Below are 19876 nucleotides of genomic sequence, written 5' to 3'. Positions count from 1 at the left end.
CCCAAGAGTGGGGATGGCCCAACCAACCCTGTGTGGTTGGGGAGCGTGAGAGGACAGGGCACGGGTATGACTTTCTCCAGAAGGGCAGCCCACCTTGTTTCCTTCAGGGGACCTGAAGGAGTCCCTACCAGCCCCAAAGTGAATTCTCTAGAGACATTCATTCCAGCTGGAGTGGCTGTGGGTAGGAGGATACAGCAGAGCAAAGGGCGCAGAATAACCCCAGATCGTCCACAACATGCCATTCCTGAGGTTGCCCACTCTGCCTCTTCCACTTCCAGGCAGAGCTTGGGAGCTAGGGCCCGCAGGTAGGGACACTCTGTGTCTAGGTTCCGGTGTGTCTCATTTCAGAGGCCGTTGCTCCTTATCCCCAAGAGAGGTTCTGCAGGTTTTACCATACAAGCGTATACCTAGGAAAGCAAGGCAGAGAATGAATATCACTGCATCTCTTTTTTTTTTTAACTAAACTTTAGTAAGAAATGCAGCTGAGAAATGTAGAGTAGTTTAAACAATAGTAACAGCTAACATATGTGAAATTTCTGCAAGAAGACATTGTTTCCATTAAAGACTTATTCTCTGACACGATTTTTTTTTCTTCTAGGGGAGCTGATTGAAACTTGATTTTAGATATGAAAGCTTTTGTCCTCCTTTAAAAGTAACTGGGTGGGGAACCTGGGTGGCTCAGTTGGTTAAGCAACTGCCTTCGGCTCAGGTCATGATCCTGGAGTCCCAGGATCAAGTCCCACATCAGGCCCTCTGCTCATCAGGGAGCTGGCTTCTCCCTCTGCCCCTCGCCCCTTTCATGCTCTCTCTCTCTCAAATAAATAAAATCTTTTAAAAAAAACAAAACAAAACTGGGTGGCAGGGGCGCTGTAAGTTGGCTGTGGATGTTGCAGAAACATGTAAGAAGGGAGAGCTTCAGACGGAATACACAATTACAAATTTCTTTAAGTCCAAGTTCATTGTGCTTTTACACATCTGGATAATTAACCAAGCATTACATTCTCTCTAGACTATTTTTACAAGTACAATATGCTCCTAACGTGATTTCCATTAGGCTGTTCCAAACATCATTTAAGAACTCAGAAAGATCGCAGACGGAGATTCGAAACCACTGTTCAGCTGTGATGTGGAGACCTTTTTCTCTTGTGGGGGAAATAAAAGACCGAGAGCTGAATTCTGAGATCCGTGTGATGTAAGAGGAAAAATGGAGGTTTATTGCTTCTGTAAGCCCTAGCAAATGCAGGCATATACAAACACACCCTAATATCTCTGGGCCTTCTCGTCAGAGGTGAGCTCAAAATATGGTCACTGTGGGGAAAACAAGCCATGCAACAACAGGGCTGGAAATTGCAGCTGGAAGCTCCTTAAATACTAGAAAGAAGTAACAAGGGCAGAAGAAAATCCTGACGTGTCGGTCACTAACCTAGTTTGAATTACTGTGTTAGAAAAATACGTTTGTCTGGCTGAGTTCCTCATTTGAGGGTCACTGCTGAATTCTAAAATAATACATGTTCAGATCGTTTCTGGCCACAGTTTTCCCCTTTCCTTTTATAAGCGCTTTGATGCTGTTCCGAGCTTTTATGAGGCCAGGGTCTGATCCGATGGTAGAAGGTTAGTGCTAATTCATAGACTTCAGGAGTTTTCGTTGGCCAGCTGCTGCCCACATTGATGAGCACCAGCGAGAGATCAGAGAGACCACAGGGCTGAGAGTTGTGGTGGCTGCTACTCTTGTCGTTGTTATAGACAGAACTCAGAACAAAAGAAGCAAGAGTTCATAAAATTACAGGATTACAATTGTAAGTCCTCAGGGGTCGTATTGTTCATTTCTGATCCATCAGCCAGCCACACCTCAGTTCTCCCCCAAGAACAGAGGTTTCGATTCTATTTAAAATATCTCCAGAAAAGAGAAAACTGGGCAAATAGAACACTTGATTTATTGTCTGGTTGTCTTTTAAAGAGCTCATGGTGGTCAGAGAATCATTAAATTGAGAAATAAATGATCCAGGAAGAATAAACTAGTCTGATCTTGAAAAAAAAAAAAAAAAAGTCTCAACAAGGAGAGCAAAAATAATTGAAATTTCATTATCATGTTTCAGTGTCTGTTTTCCATAAAATAATCCTATAATTGTCTACTGTGTGACAGGCTGAGCCACTCAACCAACGGAATGATTAATGGAAACAGCAGTGAAGGATTTGTCACACTGACACAGGGCGAGGAAGTGTGTGATAGTCATTAGAAAGCAAAAATGAGATAAACATCATCAGGTTAGCAGATGTGGACTGAGCATTGAGGAATCTGTTTTGGACACGGTTATAGAACTACCCATCTCACCGTCTGGTTTTCTTTAAATGGTCAGCTTAGTAAGCATGGTAGCGGATGGACCCAGGGCTGAGCCCCAGCTTGGGACACCACAGACTCATAGCCTCCAAGACCGTTGACTCAAGTGTGGTGTGGTATGAGAAATGGAAGATGGGGAGGCAGCCGAGTCTCGATGGATTCCAGCCAGGCACGTGATTGGAATGCACAGACCCTTGTTTTCATCATTTTAAAATATGGGAAGATAATGTTAACCTGAAATTAGTTCAGCTTAAAGGGGGAGGTAGCCTGTTCGTAGTCGATGCTCAGAAATTGAGTAGGTGTTCCATCTTAATTTCCTGCCTGGATCTCTCCCAGATAAGCATGGTGGCCACAAGGGGGAGGGTGCCATAAAAATGTGGCTGTTTTAGCCTGAATTCGTCATCACCATCGTTAGAGCCATTTAAAATACATGCCCTTCCATCTCAGTAAGAGTTAAAGAGATGTTTTATTGCCGGGTCTTATAACCAGGCAACTTGAGCGATAACATCCAGTAGAGAAAAAAACGTTTAGCAGTAATGTCAGATTAGTCATTCCTTTATCAGATATGTTTTTATGTTCCTACTGTGTGCTGGGCAAGGTACACAATGTGAGAATAATAATCCACAAAATGATAAACTTCACCCTATCACATAGCAATCAAGTTTTCATAATATTTTTTCAGAAGAAATTATTAGTTTTCCAAGCACAAGTTCTGTTCTTTATTGATTTTTGTGTCTTCTCAAATATCTACCGCAATGCTTTTGCCAGAAGAGTTGTCCAATAAACCATCACCAAATGAAAACTATGTAATATATCTTTAGCAGTAAAATGATTACTCAAGGAAATTTGTGTTTTGAGGTTCATCTTAGCAAAATTATATTTGATAAATGTTCTCTTAATGTTCCTAATGAGAGAGTACAGCACTGTTTATGCAACAAACCATGTTTCAGGCATATAAACAAACACATTTTTATATCCCTTCACTGAAGCTAAAATGTGCTCATGGTTGTGGATGGATACACTGTTTTGAGTCAATACTTTGCCTAAATAATTACTGTTGCACAAGAGGGCTGCATCAATGGGGAGATCTCAGAGATCTTGTATAAATTATGCAAATTACATTACTTTATGTTACCTTGGAAGGAGTGTAGGTTTGGGAGTGGGTCAGAGCTGGTTAGATTTTGACTCTGCCATTTCTCTGAGCCTCAGTGGCTTTGTATTGATATTGGAGTAATGATATGTGCAGCGTATGATTAGGGTATGGAGTAAATGAGGGCTCATGGGCCTCCCAGCCTTTGAACTACAGACCCCTGCAGAGTCTCGGAAATATTACAAAGGGTCTGCGGACTCATACGTACCCACTCCATGCCTTTAGTCTACTTTGAACATATATGCATTAGTGTTTTTCAAATGCATGTAGGCTCATTCAAGACTCATTCATTCAACAGCTGTGTATTGATTGCTAACAAACAGCATCAGGCACAGTGGTTATACTAACCTAAAAACAGATAGCTCTGTGTTCATGGATATTCTACTCTAGTGTGGGTGGGAGACTAACAATACCCAAGAAAAATAAGTAAAAGTCTGTAGGAACATGGTAAGGATTTGATGAAAAAAGAGAGAAAGGAAATATAAAATGTTAAAAAAAAAAAAGGAGGGGTGTTAAAATTTTAGATGGGATGGCCAAGGAAAGCATCCCTAGGTGTCACTGAAGGAAGTAAGGGAGTTAAGTATATGGCCATCTGGGAGAAGAGCATTCCAGGGGTGGGAGCAGCGAATGCAAAGGCCCTGATGGAAGGAAGAGTACAGCATGACTGTGGTCCAAGACGGGCTGGAGAGGAATGAGCAAGAGGGTAGCAGGGAATAGGGTTAACGAAGTACGATATCATACCAACCCTTATGCCTCCGAAAAAGCACTCTGCTTTTACTCTGAGGGAGATGGGGAGTTCTCAGAGGGTTTGAGCATAGCAGTGGCAAGACCAGATTCACATTTTAGTAGACCACTATCTTGAAAATAGACTGGATAAGGGGAAGGACAAAAGCAAGGGGGGGGCGGATAGGCTACTGCAATAATCCAGGCAAGAGATGACAGAACCTGGAGCAAGGCGATGAAGAGGGTGCTGTGCGAAGACCCTGGATCCTGGACCTATCTTGACAGAATAGGTAGAGTTGACAAGGTTCACTGATGGACTTTTGTGGGGTGTGAGAGAAAGAGATAAGGAATGGCACTGGGGCACCTGGCTGGCTCAGTTGGTTAAGTGTCTGACTCTTGATCTCAGCTTGGGTCTCCATCTCAGCGTCGTGCTGGGTGTGGAGCCTACTTAAAAAGGAAAGGAAAGAGGGGAGCCTGGGTGGCTCAGTGGGTTAAGCTGCTGCCTTCGGCTCAGGTCATGATCTCAGGGTCCTGGGATCGAGTCCCGCATTGGGCTCTCTGCTCAGCAGGGAGCCTGCTTCCCTCTCTCTCTCTCTCTGCCTGCCTCTCTGTCTACTTGTGATCTCTCTCTGTCAAATAAATAAATAAAATGTTTTTTTAAAAAAAGGAAAGGAAAGAAAAGAAAAAGAAATGGCACCATGATGTTCTAGTTAAAACAGGTAACATTAATAGAGAGGTTGAAAGGAAGGCTTGGGGATTCAAGCTTCATTCTGAACATATGAAGTTTAACATTAGACATGCAAGGGGAGATGTCAAAAAGACGGCTTTTTAATGTAAACAATACAAGACTAATTTTCTTAAAGATTGTATGTATGTATGTATGTATGTATGTATGTATGTATGTATTTGAGAAAGAGAGTGCAGGGAGAGGGGAGTGGAGAGGCAGAGGGAAAGGGAGAGAAAGTCTCAAGCAGACTCCATGCTGCGTGCAGAGCCCATGTGGGACTTGATCCCTTGACCCTGAGATCTCGAACTGAGCCAAAACCAAGAGTCAGATGCTCAACAGACTGTGCTACCCAGGCACCCCAATACAAAGCTATTTTTAAAATATTTCTGAATAGTAGCTTTCCTCAGCATAGTCTAAAAGTAGAATTATAATGTTTGTGTCTGCAAAATATTTTGAAACTGAAAAAGAACCCTGTACTTGAAAAGGTTGGAGACAGAGATAATTGTCAAGTGACAATTTCAGTAGCCAATAAATGTTACTTTCCTTCTCCTCTTGCTTTTTTAATACATGTAGATTTCAAACTGCATCATCATACAGATTTTGAAAACTTCATTTTTGCCTCGAGACTTTTTCCTTTTCAAATAAAGTTTTTAACGGAGCCTTCTGGTAAGACAAGGCCCCATGGGTGGCAGATTTGTGAAGGAAATTAGACTGTTCACCTGTTTCATGTCCACCTATCATTTTTCTGTGCACCTCCCCGGTGATTTGCATGTCACTGGCGCTGTCTGGGGATGCCAGAGGAAGTGAGAGACAGAGCTCTGTGCTATTGTGGGATTTACAGCATAAGGTAAAATATATGGTGGATCTCATGTGGAAATACTGCTGTTTTATTGTTACTTTAATTAGCTTAAATACATAATGGTTATGGCCCCAATTTGTGATGGTTCATTTCCACATCTACCCTTCTCAGTCATACGCAGGGAAGTACGTGCCAGCCCTTGCATACTATATCCACGTGCTCAACCCCGTGATGAAGATGAAGATCAACCTGAAAGGAATTGCTCTCGGAGATGCATATTCTGATCCTGAATCAGTAGGTGTCTGTCTCCTTTGTCCTTTCCATTCTGTCCTTTAAGGAGATTAAATCCCCTTTGATCCAATGGAGGCTCCTCTGACCTTAGGGACCTGAGTTGATGGAGGGAAATAATGTTGCCCGGTTGACTCGCTAATGATTTAAAATCTTCTCATTTTTACCAGATGTTTTAAGGGGTCAACTTATTCCGTCAGCCTCAGTTGGATGTGAGCGTGAACGTGGGGCACGCGTGCGTGTGCGTGTCATGTTTGTGTGTGTATTTTGTGCATGTGTGTGGTGTGTGTGTGTTTGGGGTATGTGTGTGCATTGTGTGTAACGTGTGCATTGTGTGTTTGTTTGTGTGCAGGAGACTGACAAATGACAGAGGGTTACTTCACCAAGCAAGTGGGCTCCCCTAACTTCTCTCTTTCTCTCCCTATGGCATCTGCATTTCTCTTTTCTCCTCAGATCATAGGGGGCTATGCCACATTCCTGTACCACATTGGCTTGTTGGATGAGAAGCAGAGAAAGTACTTCCAGAAGCAGTGCGATGAGTGCGTGAAATACATCAAGGAGAAGAGATGGCTTCAAGCCTTTGAAGTGAGTTCTGGGGACTGCGTGGCCCTGGAGCAATAAGAACCATGTGAGCTGGGTCCTAGAAGTGTCATGGTACTCGGGCAGGTTGTTGTCGTTGTCGTTGTCGTTGTTGTTGTTGTTAGAGAAGGTACAGCTGGCCCGCTGTCCGCAATCAGGAGGTGGGTGAGTGTGGGCTCAAAGTGAAGGAAAGAGCCGTTGGGCCTCTTTGAATTTACTTTGACTGTCTTCTAAACCTGCGATCACCTTGGAGTGTTTATCTAGCCGTGTCTCTCATTAACTGTTTTGATTTCTTTAAATGCTGCGTAGGCCCTAAAGGCATGCCCTATCACAAGGAAATCAGAAGAAAGGCAACCCAGAAAGTAGATACATATGCTTCAGCATCTGCTCGAAACCCTTCAGAAGGGTGATATCCGCACACGGCATTCCACCTGGAGACACAACCTCAGTGTGTAACAAATGTCACGTGTTCCTGTGTGTCGGGAACAAAGCTGAGAAAGTGTAGTCATCTGAAACTTTTATAAAGAGCCATTGGTATTTGTAACTATTGTCACAATGCTCCCCTAAAATTGAATTTGAGAATCCAATAATATGGTTCTATTCCTTGCCCTTTTTATTGGGATGGAGGGAATTATTTAAAATCTGAGACTATACTAAACATTAGCGTACAGGAGATCGAGGTTTTGGTTTGGTTTGGCTTTGCCCGTGCGGGCAATGATTGTATACCAATGATCTCTTTTAGGTTTTGTTTGTTTGTCTGTTTGCCACCTTTAATCGTAGAGCCATCGTGTTTCATTCATCAGTAAATGAGACGAGGAGTGCATTTGGAGGACTTCAGTCTTCCTGTTCTTGGGAGCCCATCCTGTACCTGTACCAGTTTTCCTAACGGCATTGTTGTTATAAAGCCTGAGGCCTGATAGGAATAGTCTTCTAGGCACTGCAGGTCTGCTGGTTCAGATCAAAACAGGAGACCATACAAACTCAGGGAGAAAGGCGTAACAAGGTTACCCTCCATTTCACAAGCAGGATGCCTCGCCCTGCCTGAAACCTCTGAAGCAGTGAATGCCCTTACCATCAGTTCTCCCAGCAGCAAGATGTGCAGCTGAAACCACCCGTCCCTCCAGATGCCAACAGCCTCTCCTTTCTCTGCACCAGGACACCTGGTGTGGCTGGGAGTGTGGATTCAGTATTTCCGCGCAATTGTAAATGCAAAGGAAGAGTGATTTCACGGGGACATGTAGGATCCCTCTTTGATGTGCAATGACACTATTTTTGAGTCTGGTTTTAGGCTTTCTGTTGTAGTAGGCAGCAAGGGTAAAAGGATTGAACCTCTAAAATTTAAAATGAATATCAAATGTTACATCATGGGAGACCAGTTGGCAAGTGAGAGATTTGATGTGTCTTTGAAGAAGCATACGGGGATGAAGTGATGTCAAGAGGAAGAACATCCAATGGGCCCTAAGGGGTAAGGAAACCAGAAGGATGTCCTTGCATCCTTGCATGGCGCAGCAGCCCGAGCCCACACCGAATTAACAAAATGGGGGACAAGTTCAGGTTATTTGGTGTTTTCAGAGGTAATGAGAAGATGGCCCATGAGGTCAGAGCTCTCCTAAACTAGATTCATCAGAAAACAAAGCAAAAGACACCAAAACCCAAAACAAAAGGACAAAAACAACAACAACAAACCTAGGAAGGTATGCAGTGTCTCTGTGACCATTGATCCAATACCTTAAGTGAAGAATTCACTTAATACTCTTTGTTTTATTTTAAGGGAAATAGATAAGCCGATACTTGGGAAAGTAAGTCAGCAGTGGTCAAATGGGTTTCAGCGTAGGCAGTAGAAGGCTCAGAGAAATCCTGAGACCCACGAGAGTACTGTCAAAATCACAAGCCTAAATGATAAAACCTATTGGATGCCCTGATCCCTTAACATGATGTAGTTAGTCAAAAAGCAGGAACTTGGAGCCGGAGGGAATTTCGGAGACCATCTTCTGCCCGTACACACATGCACGCATCCACATTTCACTGATGAGGGGGCTGAGGCCTGGAGGGACTGCATTCAGTGTCCAAAAGCCCCATAATAGACTGTGGCAGTCCTAGGATTGGAATCATCCCCCCCCTTCCCCGATTCCTGCCCTGGTATTTTCCTGTGGTAACTCCCACGCAGTCCGTAAAGATCCTGGGATATTTAGACATTCTGCAAGATGCACAATGGCCCATCTCTGGCCGCATATTGTCCCCCTTACCATGACAATACTCTAGATCACAGAGTTCTTTCCGTGAAACCAGTTTTGACCAGAAACTGGATTTCACAGGTCTTGACCACCCTCGTCACTTGTTTGACAACAAATGATGTTTGACTCTTTCTGAAATCAGATCCATTCTTAAGGGTGGAATTTATATTCCCATTGGTGTTGAAGATAATTTCTAAGCATAAACAAAATGCTGCTTGTATTCAGAACTACTGCTAGCCTGTGGTGTCGCCTCTGGGTGGACAAGTTAGAAAAAGACACCTCCGCTGAGCAGACATAGTCCTGTGGATTCAGAGCTTGGCAAGTGGAGGCCACCATTGTACGAGAATAGAGATGGCTTTTTCTCCAAATGCAGCCCAAGTCTGGTTATCCAGCTTGGCAAGCAGAACTTTGATGGCTCTCTGCCCCTCCGCCAGGCACCCGCACGTAGTGCACAGGGCACAGCCAGAGGCAGTGGTCCTGCAGGACCGTAGAGTTGCTAGAGCATACTTATTACTCCCTCCCCTTTCCACAATGACAATCCTTTTCATTCTTGGTCCCTAGCCCTGTGGCAATGGTCACTTGGATAAATTAAGTTGCTTCCTGTTTGGTAAAGAAAACTAATCTAATAAAATAATGGAATTTTATATTAATCCCAAAAGCATGGCCAGACAGAATTGAAGACTAAGAGAGCAGCAGTCCACCCCTTGGAGAGCTAGTGTGTGTGTGGCAGGATGTGGAGCATGTAGGCTGGAGAGCATGGCCTGGGCTTGAATCTCTCCTCTGACATTATCGAGGCATCTTTGGTGACTTAACCTCCATGTGCCTCAGTTTTCTCACCTGTAAAACTAGGATACTATCGTCCTGAATTCTTACCACGTAAGAAAACCTAAAATCGTACCTGATAGTTGGTTTTGAAAATGCACCAAATTCATCCTTTTTACAGGAGCCCCTTATGGACTCAATACCCTCATCCAAAAGCATCCCAGTGTTCTCAGTCTCTTTTCTAAGTATTCCCTTCATCTTCATGCTCTACCCAAAACCTGCTTTTCCCCCACTGCTGTCCCTTCCCCTCTCAAGCAGGGACTGTGTTCTGTCTTACCTACTTTGTACCACTTGGCTCCTGGGTAGAGTGGGTGTCCTCCATGCTCCTCATTGCTACCCTCAGATCATGTTCTGTCCTTCCAGAAGCACTGAGCTCTGACTGCCTCATCCTCACATGATCTCACCCACCACTCTTTGTAGTTACCTACCAGCCTCCAACTTTCTCCTTCTCATCCCCTGAGAATGCCTCACTGTCACTCTCTCTCAAGGGCATCATGCTTGTCATTATTTCTAATGATCGCAGTGTCTGCATGAAGGATCATTTCAATACGCGGCCCCTCAGTTCCTAAGTCTCCTGTCTTTCGACAATCTTCTTCTTCTCTTATCTTAGCTGCTCAGTCCCAAAACAAAACAAAAAATCTGACAATCACTCTACAACCTCAGATTCTCATCGCACTGTCACACTTCTCTGAATATACCAATTCAAAGAACAGTTCTGCAACCCCATTGTCTTCCAGTCCATTGATCCTACGACCGAGTCATGATCCTTAACCCCTTCAAGTCTTAGTTGCTTTAAACACCCAGCTGAAACTCAAAGTCAGCCCAGCTCCTTTGGCCAAACCACCATCCACGCTAAAAGCACTTGTTTACACTCCGTGTCTATCTCTGTGCTACTACACATGACCAGAGAAGGGCACACAATCATGCTGACTGCCCTCACCTCCGCTGTTGACCAGTTTTTAAAGTAAGAAGTCCCAAGGGAACTTCCACTAGCTCCAAGCACCTGGGTGAATGGTCAATGATCCATATTATGGCAATCCTTCCCTACAAGGCTCATTCCCATGGTCGGGACCTTTGAGCTCACTGTCTCCTCTGCCTGGAATGTTCTTTCCCTCGATGTCTGCGTGGCTCACTTCCTTCCTTCCAACAGGTGTTTATTCAAATGCCACCTGTGTTTCCCCCTCTCTGCAGTGCACCTTGCACTCACGCATACACATGTGCCCACACATGCCATGACACTTCCTACTCTCCTTCTCCTATTTAGTTTTCTCCTTAACACTTATCACTCTTACCATACTGCATGTTTTTCCTGTGAATGCTTGCTTCTTGTCCCCCTCAAGGATATTAGGTCCAGGGGGAGGACTTGTGCTTTCTTGTTCACACTGCTGTGTCCCCAATGCCCGGGGTAGTGTTTAGCCCAGAGAAGATGTGCAATAAATGGTTGTTGAATGAAACGATGCTGGAACAAGGAAACTGATAAATCAATGCAATGACAAGTGCCCATGTGTTTTTACCTACCCTGATATTTTCCTTCTCTCTCTCCTGACCTAGGTACTGGATAAACTACTAGATGGTGACTTAACAAGCAACCCTTCTTACTTCCAGAATATCACAGGATGTCCTAGTTACTATAACATATTACAGTGCAAGGTAATGACAACATTTTTTTTAAAGATTTTATTTATTTATTTATTTGACATAGAGAGAGAGAGAGAGATCACAAGTAGGCAGAGAGGCAGGCAGAGAGGAGGAAGCAGGCTCCCTGCTGAGCAGAGAGCCCGATGCGGGCCTCGATCCCAGGACTCTGAGATCATGACCTGAGCTGAAGGCAGAGGCTTAACCCACTGAGCCACCCAGGCGCCCGACAACATTTTTGAAACTGTGATAGTGTTGGCTTAAAAATTTTGGCAAAACCAAACTTCTTCCAAGTTGAGAAATATTCTAGGTGACTTTATACTGGATAAATATGTCCTAACTGTATGACATTATTTGATCTACTAATCTATAGGATCCCCCCGCCCCACTGACGTTGTATATGTTATAATCTGACCATCAAGAATGATATTCCAGATAACTCAAAACAATCTCTGATTAACACAATCCCCCTCACCCCCCAGTAGAGCTTGTTATATAGAAATTCTTTTGTCAAAGATAGAGGCCAGGATTGTTCTCCGGGTATTAGGTTCCAGAATGCCAAGCCTGTAGTGAGTTTCTTGAAAATGTCCACATTATTTGCTCTGTACTTAAGACGGCTTGGATAATCAAAACTGCCAAAGCCTTTAGGAAAATATTTGTTTTGTCTTACTTTTAACTTAAGATGGTTTCTGCACTTAGTATGGCCCTCACTTTAAGCTCTTTGGAATATTTCTCAAAATATTCAAGTAGTTTTCTTCCATAAAAGTAGGCCAAAATCAATGTCTTCTGTGCAGGATTAATCAAATAAAACAAAAGAAGCCAAAGTGGGTATTTGGATTTGTATCATCTTTATCTAGTGTATATGAGAATACATCTTGTTTTAAAAATTGCCTTATTTATGAACTATTTTGTAAATAAAATATAAAGCTGGTTTCAATAGAATCTGCCAAACCTGTGGTTTTGGATTTAGATTCTACCAAGAGAAAAACAGATGGTAGGCAAGAGAGAAACAGGATTTGTAATCACATTTCTTTTTCCTTTACAAAGTATTGTATTTGAAAGATTAGGAAAAAAGGAGGATGCACAAAATTATTGATCTCAAATTTTTTTATCCCTTTGTAATTTTTTAAAACAGCATTTATACCTTTTTTCTTTTAGCATGATGAGTATCACAGACTTTTCACTATCACAGACTTTATGCAGTATTTTTTTTTTTTTAATAAAGCTCATGGACAACTTTTCTTTTGTTTCATGTCCTTCATAAAGTCATCTGTTTTTACACTTGGTATATTTCCCTCCTTCAATTATGGTGAGCTGATTATTTTGTACGTGTGGTTTTAATAAGCAGCAGAACATGGAAGAGAAAGCCTTGGCTTTTAATCCACCAGACCACTGCTCTGGCTTTTGTGGTCCGTTTGACTTTCGTCCCATAGAGCCTCCGACAAGGAGCAAATTGTTTTTGATAATCTCACCCCTTCCGTTTTTCCTGTCTTTGCCTCAAAATTTTTTTTTTTTTTTTTAGGATTTTATTTATTTTATTTGACAGAAAGAGTGAGAGAGCACAAGCAGGGGAAACAGCAGAGGGAGAGGGATAAGCAGGCTTCCCGCTGAGCAGAGAGCCTGACATGAGGCTCAATCCCAGGACCCTGGGATCATGACCTGAGTTAAAGGCAGATACTTAACCGACTGAGCCACCCAGACGCCCCTCATATGGGGTTGTTGATTGGAGTCATAGATTCTAGAAGATGAGTTACCGAGAAAGAAAAATCGAGCATTTAAGTGCAAATGGAGCATTGGCTCTGAAAGTATCAGATCATCCAGTTTTATTATCAATAAAATTTAAATTACCTCAGAACCCCCAAATTAAAAATCTCAAGGCGGAGACCAGTTAATAGTCATGTCTCGTCTTGTTCATTATGGTTTGTATTAGCAGAAATTTGTAACTTTCTCCACAGGCTGTTCCTGCCACCCAGTCACGTTTCCTAATGTTTTTCTGATGTCCCCTTCTGCCAGGAACCTGAGGACCAAAATTACTATGGGAAATTTTTGTCCCTCCCGGAAGTGAGGCAAGCCATCCATGTGGGAAACCGGACTTTTAGTGACGGATCCGAAGTTGAAAAGTACATGCGAGAAGATACAGTAAAGTCCGTTAAGCTCTGGTTAGCTGAACTCATGAACAATTACAAGGTAAGAGAGTTACTCTAGTTACTATCTATTTCAGGAACTTTGTAGATTACCCAGAGTGGAGGTGACGTTCTCTTGTTTGTAATTCAACTTCTGCCATTCTGTTTTTACTTTTGGGTTATTTTACAAACACAAACAACAACCCCCAGACTGTTTGGTTTCTTTGAATTTTTTAGTTTTCCCTCTAATTAAATAACTATCCCTTGATAGTTTCCTAAAATGAAATTCTCTTTGGCACATGCCACATCTCATCATTTCTTGAGAAAAGAGGTACAGCAGAGCCAAGATGACTGGCCTTGTGGAAGCCAATTTTGCCTTATTGCTTGCTTTATAATATTAATCCCAATGAAGTCAGGGATGAATGAAATCAACTGGTTATTCCAAAAAGTGCATTTAACCTTGTAATTGTATTCATTCTTATTGCTCAGTCACAGTTTTTTTCAGTATCTGCTTTAAGCCTAAAATAGTGCTAGGCTGTCAGCTTGAAACAATGAATGAGAAAGGCTCCCTGTTTTGAGGAGTATAAATTCAAGCAGTTTGTTATCTGAGATACTCTGCCTGATTTGCGGTTGGAGGTACCCAAGGAAAGGGAAAAGTGTGAATGAAGCCCTGAAAATGCAAGCAGAGGGGGCATGGACCCTAGAATTCTCACCGTGAAAGAAGGACACCAAGAGCAAGTGATGTAGGGAAAAGTCATCCTCTGAATTTCTTTCCTGCTACCACCGTTCTTACCTCCTCTGATCTTCCTGAGTTGTTATCCTCTGTCCTCGGCCTGGTCTGTGGGGGCACCTCCACAGGGTAAGTGTGCTCACGATGGAGCGGACCACCACCTGAGATGGTCCACGCCCTCTCTAGTTCCTGGTAGAGGCAGGAGTAATGTTTGAGATAAACAAAAACCAGGGCAGCCAGTAGCCTACACACCTTTGTGAATTAGAAAAAAGACAACCTCCCCTCAGGATACTTTAGTTCCATTGGTCAAAAAATTCTAATACATTGCCTTAATTGGAATCAAACTCTTTACTACCATTTTCTGCCATGAGGAATACACATGTCTATAAGGTCTTGAGATTGTTCAGTGTATAGCTGTCACTACTGTGCAAGGAGTCCATTGCCAAAGGTGCCCTTACTAGATTGCGTTCTGAACTATGCCAGACCTTGAAGGCCCATCTTTTGGTGCTGTCTCTAGTATACAGTTTGAGACCCTTGGTATATAACCCTTATTGAAAAAAAATCTATGGTCAGTGGCATGCAATCTATAAACCCATTATAAATTTGTAGAACTTGATGAAATACTTTCTAAGAAAGAAAGGGTCTAGCTAGATGAGGTCAGAATTTCAAGCATCCTTGTGTTTGGTTCCATCAGGGTCCTGAGTGCTTGCCTACCCAGGGCCTTCTCTGCACACTTTTTTTTTTTTTAAGATATTTTATTTATTTCAGAGAGAGTTCATGAGCGGAGGGAAGGGTATAGGGTGAACAGACTCCCCACTGAGCAGGGAGCCCAACACAGAACCTAATCCTGGGACCCTGAGATCATGACCTTAGCCAAAGGTAGACATCTAAGTGACTGAGACACCCAGATGCCCCTCTGCACACATTTTTAAAGCACTTAACTGGTTGTCCTCTTCTCTGAGCTCTCAGACCATGTTGTCTCTACACTGTGGCCATACTTAGGACCCTGTAATATCATTGTAGGCTGTCCATTCCAACACCAGCCTGGAGCAGATGCCAATTACAAATGAATGAATGAATGAAAAATCCATTCTATAAATTAGTGCTACATCAAAGATATATCTAATAAATGTGTCCATGATTCATTAGATATTATCTACAAATTCATTAGGCCAGAAAGAGCTGAGCACTTGCGTTTTCAAGACATAAACAATGGGCTATAATATAACATTAAAGAATATGAAGTGGGTTTGTTTGGTTTTTTTTGAGAGGAGAGCAGATAAGGAAGTTCTGCATACATTTTTTTGTGCCCCTGGGAAATACGTTTTCTCATTGTCTAAATTGCACTAGACTATGATTCTTTTCTCAGCCAAGTGAGGATAGGAAGGAACATGCAGCACACCTGATGATAAACTCTCCTGATAACTGGTTAATGACCACAGAGTATCCCCTTGATTGGTAAAGAATATACTGATTAAAAATGATCCAGTATTTCGATATGTAAACATCTTTGTCCCTGTTTCCCATGTATCTTAAACCTGCCAACATGAATTCCAGTGAAATCAGAATATTCTTTAAAGTCCAAATTAGTTGTCAGGGAAAAACAGAGGATAGATTGGTGGTACAGATAGACTGTGTTTCCATAAAGAAAGAGAACAAAGTATGCAGTCAGTCTGAGCGCCCACCAAAAAGTGGCTGCTGCAGAAACAGACTGCATATTCATTGCTACAGCCGGGGTTGCCTACAGGGCAATGATTATCTTTGGCTTGTCTGTTAACGGTGGTGAACCTCAGTGTATGAGCAATAGAATCAGAACAACCTAGGTTGTTTTAAAACATTAGTACCCTCAAAATTTGTATTTATGCAAGTGTCAGTGCTAATTTGTCAGAGAAAATAGTGCACATGTTTGTATTCATAGGAACATGGACATCTTTTTCTAGTACCAGATTCATTGTAGGCAAAGTGGAGTTTCTCTGATGGGCTGAGGAAGACCTTCATCAGCTTCCAGGAGCTCAGAGAACTCCTGTGGCCCACCATTTTCTGTGTGGGCTTCGTAAAAACATCATCCTTTTCTTGCCGGGAACGTGCACTCAAAAGTCATTCTCTTCCATTAACTTCAGATGTTTGGGCGGTAAATTGAAATACATTAGCAGTTTCCAAAATCAGTAGAAGAAGAAATAATCTGTTGGACTATTGGCATTCTCATGATAAGTCAGACCACAATACTTGCAGGATTTTTAGAGTTAGCTGGGTCATAGAGCATGATGGCTATGAGCATGGGTTCTCAAGTACTTTGAGTTTGAATTCTGGTCACCATTCACTGGCTGTGTTCCTTTGGAGGAAGATATTTATAACCTCTCTGTTCTTCAGCTTTCTTATTTGCAAAATGGGAATAATAATAGCACTTATAGGTGAGTTCTTGTGAGATTTAAGTGGATTACATATGTAAAAACACTTAGAATAATGAATAGCAGTTAGAAAGTGCTTGAAAATATAGGCTGTCACCAATGGTGTTCAATAAATTTTAGCAGAAGTCCTTAAGCACATGCTATATGCAGAAGTTATGTAAGAAACCTTGGAAAACACAAAAATAAGAAAGACTTAAAACTCTTGGTTTCCGGTTCAGCATTTAAGGAGCTTAGAAGTTACCACTTGATCTGAATAACAAGTTAAAAGTTAAACTGAAAAGTCGACAACTCTTCCTAGATCTGTAAGAGAAGTGAGGCCAGAGGGCAAACACCTTCTCCACAAATGGGAAAGAGGCGAGCAAATACAGAGAACCACAACTTATCTGAGCAGAAACATCCATAGTAACCAGTGCCAGGGTAGAAAAACCCAAACTGTAAGTTTTTACAACAGGAAAATGAACAATCCAATTAAAAAATGGTCAAAGACCTTAACACACCCAAGTCTTAAGACCTTAACCCCTCACTCAAGAAGATATATGGATGGCATCCAAGCCTCTGCAGAGTTGTTCAACATCACATCTTCAGAGAATTGCAAATGTAAACCACGAGATGCCATTATACACCCATGAGAATGGCCAAAATCCAGAATGCTGACAACACCAAGTGCTAAGAGGATATAGAGCAAAGGGAACTCTCATTCATTGCTGGTAGGAATGCAAAATAGTATAGCCACTTGGAAAGACAATTTGGCAGTTTGTTGTTTGCTTGTTGTTGTTGTTTATACAACCAAACAACTTTAACCAGATAATCCAGTCGTCATACGCCTTGGTATTTACCCAAATGAATTAAAAATTCATGTCCACACAAAATCCTTCACGCAGGGGTTTGTAGCAGCCCTATTCATAATTGCCAAAACTTGGAAGCAACAAGATGTCCTTTGGTAGCTGAGTGGATAAGCTGTAGCATAGACAATGGACAATATTACTCAATGCTATAAAGAATGAGCTAGCAAGCTGTGCAAAGACATGGAGGAAACAAGTGAAAGAAGTCAGTATGAAAGAACTACACACTATACGTTTCCCATTCTATGAGATTCTGGGAAAGACAAAACTATGGAGACAGTCAAAGGTTCAGTTGTTGCCAGGGCTTAGTGAAGAGGGTGAGGTGAATAGGGAAGGCATAGAAGATCTTTAGGGCAGCGAAACTATTCTGTATGACATTATAATGTGGATCTGTGTCATTATGCATTTGTCAAAATCCATAGTCTGTACACCATCACGAGTGAGCCCTGACGTAAACTAGGGACGTTGAGTAATAACCATGTATTAGTGTAGGATCCCATGTTGTAACAAATGTACCACTGTGGTGGGGAAAGGTGGGGGGGGGGCAGTTTGTGCATGTGTGGGGTCAGGGGACAGAATGTAATGGTCTCGTTTTCTGCTCAACTTTGCTGTGTGGCTAAGCTGCCCTAAAAAGTAAAGTTCAAGAATTAAAAAACAAAAGACTTCATTGTCTGCCTAGTGAAAGAGATAGGTACCAGTATAGTTGATAAAAGGTAGACTCAGTTTCTACTTCCGGCACAGTGATAGAGACTGGAAGGCCCCTTCACTGAAACAGAACGAAATTCAGATGAAATTGCAACAAATACAGTTGCCACACTTTTGACAAAAGAAGATCTCAAAGTGAGAGAAAGAAAGCAAAACAAAGAGATACAAAGACAGGGAACTGAGTTCTGCAGAGCAGTAACAGTAGCACAGGGTGGCGGTAAAGACCAATGTCCTCAGCTCTGTAATTAGTGACGGGGCCTTGGGACCAAGGAAGGTGAGTTTGCTGAGCTGAGAGCCTGGTGCCAAGCCTGGGACACATGGAGGGGCTAATTGGTCCCATGGTGGTAGTGAACTCTGGTGACCAACAGAACCAAATACACAACACCTAGAGGTATTTGGGGTTTCCAGATTTTTATTAGCTAAATTCAACACAAAAGTGAGCTCGTTATCAACAGTCGTCCACTCTGCTGTTAAACAGGGCTCCCATTGCTGAGGGTAAGCAGAACCAACTACAAAAGATGTGGATGTCCAAGGCACTGCAGATCTGGAAATATGTGGGATAGAATATAAATAACTAGGTATGAAATTTTTAAACACATAGAAAAGGAGTTTAGAAATAAACAGTAGACAGCCATCAAATAGGGCTAGGCCAATTTGAAAGAAAAGCAATAAGAACTGTTAAAAATGAAAAATACAGTATATTTAAAACCCAGTGCTTGGGAATAAAGACCAGATTAGACATGGCTGCCAATAAAATTCATGGATTAGGAGAAATTAATCAAAATGAGACATAGTAAGACAAAGATGATTTGAACAACGTAATTAGCCAGCTTGATTTAATGAGTGTATATAGATCTCTAAACATAGTAATCAGCAAGTCTCAAGTATTTTCAAGAATTTGCATCATACAGCCCATATTCTCTGACTGTGTATGAATTTAGAAATCAATAATAACAATATATATAAAAATATCCAAAAAATACAAATAAAAATGCAAATCCATCTAACGTGTATATCAAAAAAGTTCAAAAAAGGATGAAAACCACATATATAGCAATGTTAAAAGAGAAAAACTTTTTCATTGAAATAGATGCAAAAACATGGACGTAATAAAATTAAAACGCATTTATGCTAAAAATTTTAGCAAACTAAGAATAGTATCTTTTTCTTTTTGTTTTAAGATTTTATTTATTTATTTGACACAAAAAGAGAGCGAGAGAGAGCACAAGCAGGGGGAATGGCAGCAAGAGAGGGAGAAGCAGATGAGCAGGGAGCCTGATATGGAACTCGATCTCAGGACTCTGGGATCATGACCTGAGCCAAAGGCAGTTGCTTGCTTAACTGACTGAGCCACTGAGGTGCCCCACAGTATTGGTTTCCTATGGCTGCTGTAATACCATTACTGCAGACTTGAGGGCATAAACTACAGAAATTTATTTCCTCACAGTCCTGAAGGATATTTAAATCTAACGTTGCCTTCACTGGTGTTAGTATGGCTCCGCTCCCTCTGGAGACTCTGTGGGATAATCCATTCCTTGCCACTTCCAGCTTTTGGTGGCTGCTGGCATTCTTTGGCTTGTGGCTACATCATTCTAATATATGCCTCTGTGGTCACATGGACTTCTTTTGGTTTAGGGTCAAATATCCTTCTACCACCCCCTTATAAGGATACATGCGACTGCATTTAGGGACCTCATGGAGAATCCAGAATAAACTCCCCATCTCAAAATGCTTAATCCAATCACATCTGCAAAGTCTGTCTTTCTCCTTCCT

The 19876-nt window shown here is 42.0% G+C and overlaps 1 protein-coding gene across 2 annotated transcripts in view; it reads left to right on the top strand.

Moving 5' to 3' along the window:
• Positions 1–19876, top strand: part of LOC111147346 (carboxypeptidase, vitellogenic like) — a 127604-nt gene that overhangs the window by 61217 nt on the left and 46511 nt on the right. For both annotated transcript variants that reach the window (XM_022503346.1, XM_022503347.1), the window contains exons 8-11: positions 5909–6031; positions 6479–6610; positions 11212–11310; positions 13309–13482. In XM_022503346.1, coding sequence (XP_022359054.1) covers positions 5909–6031; positions 6479–6610; positions 11212–11310; positions 13309–13482 — 528 coding nt within the window. The remainder of the gene's footprint in view (positions 1–5908; positions 6032–6478; positions 6611–11211; positions 11311–13308; positions 13483–19876) is intronic.

Source organism: Enhydra lutris, unplaced genomic scaffold (genome assembly GCF_002288905.1).
Source record: "Enhydra lutris kenyoni isolate GAN:26980312 unplaced genomic scaffold, ASM228890v2 scaffoldscaffold16, whole genome shotgun sequence".
NCBI classification, from domain to species: domain Eukaryota; kingdom Metazoa; phylum Chordata; class Mammalia; order Carnivora; family Mustelidae; genus Enhydra; species Enhydra lutris.
The sequence above is the reverse complement of the archived record's forward strand: the minus strand, read 5'-3'. Positions and strand labels throughout refer to the sequence as shown.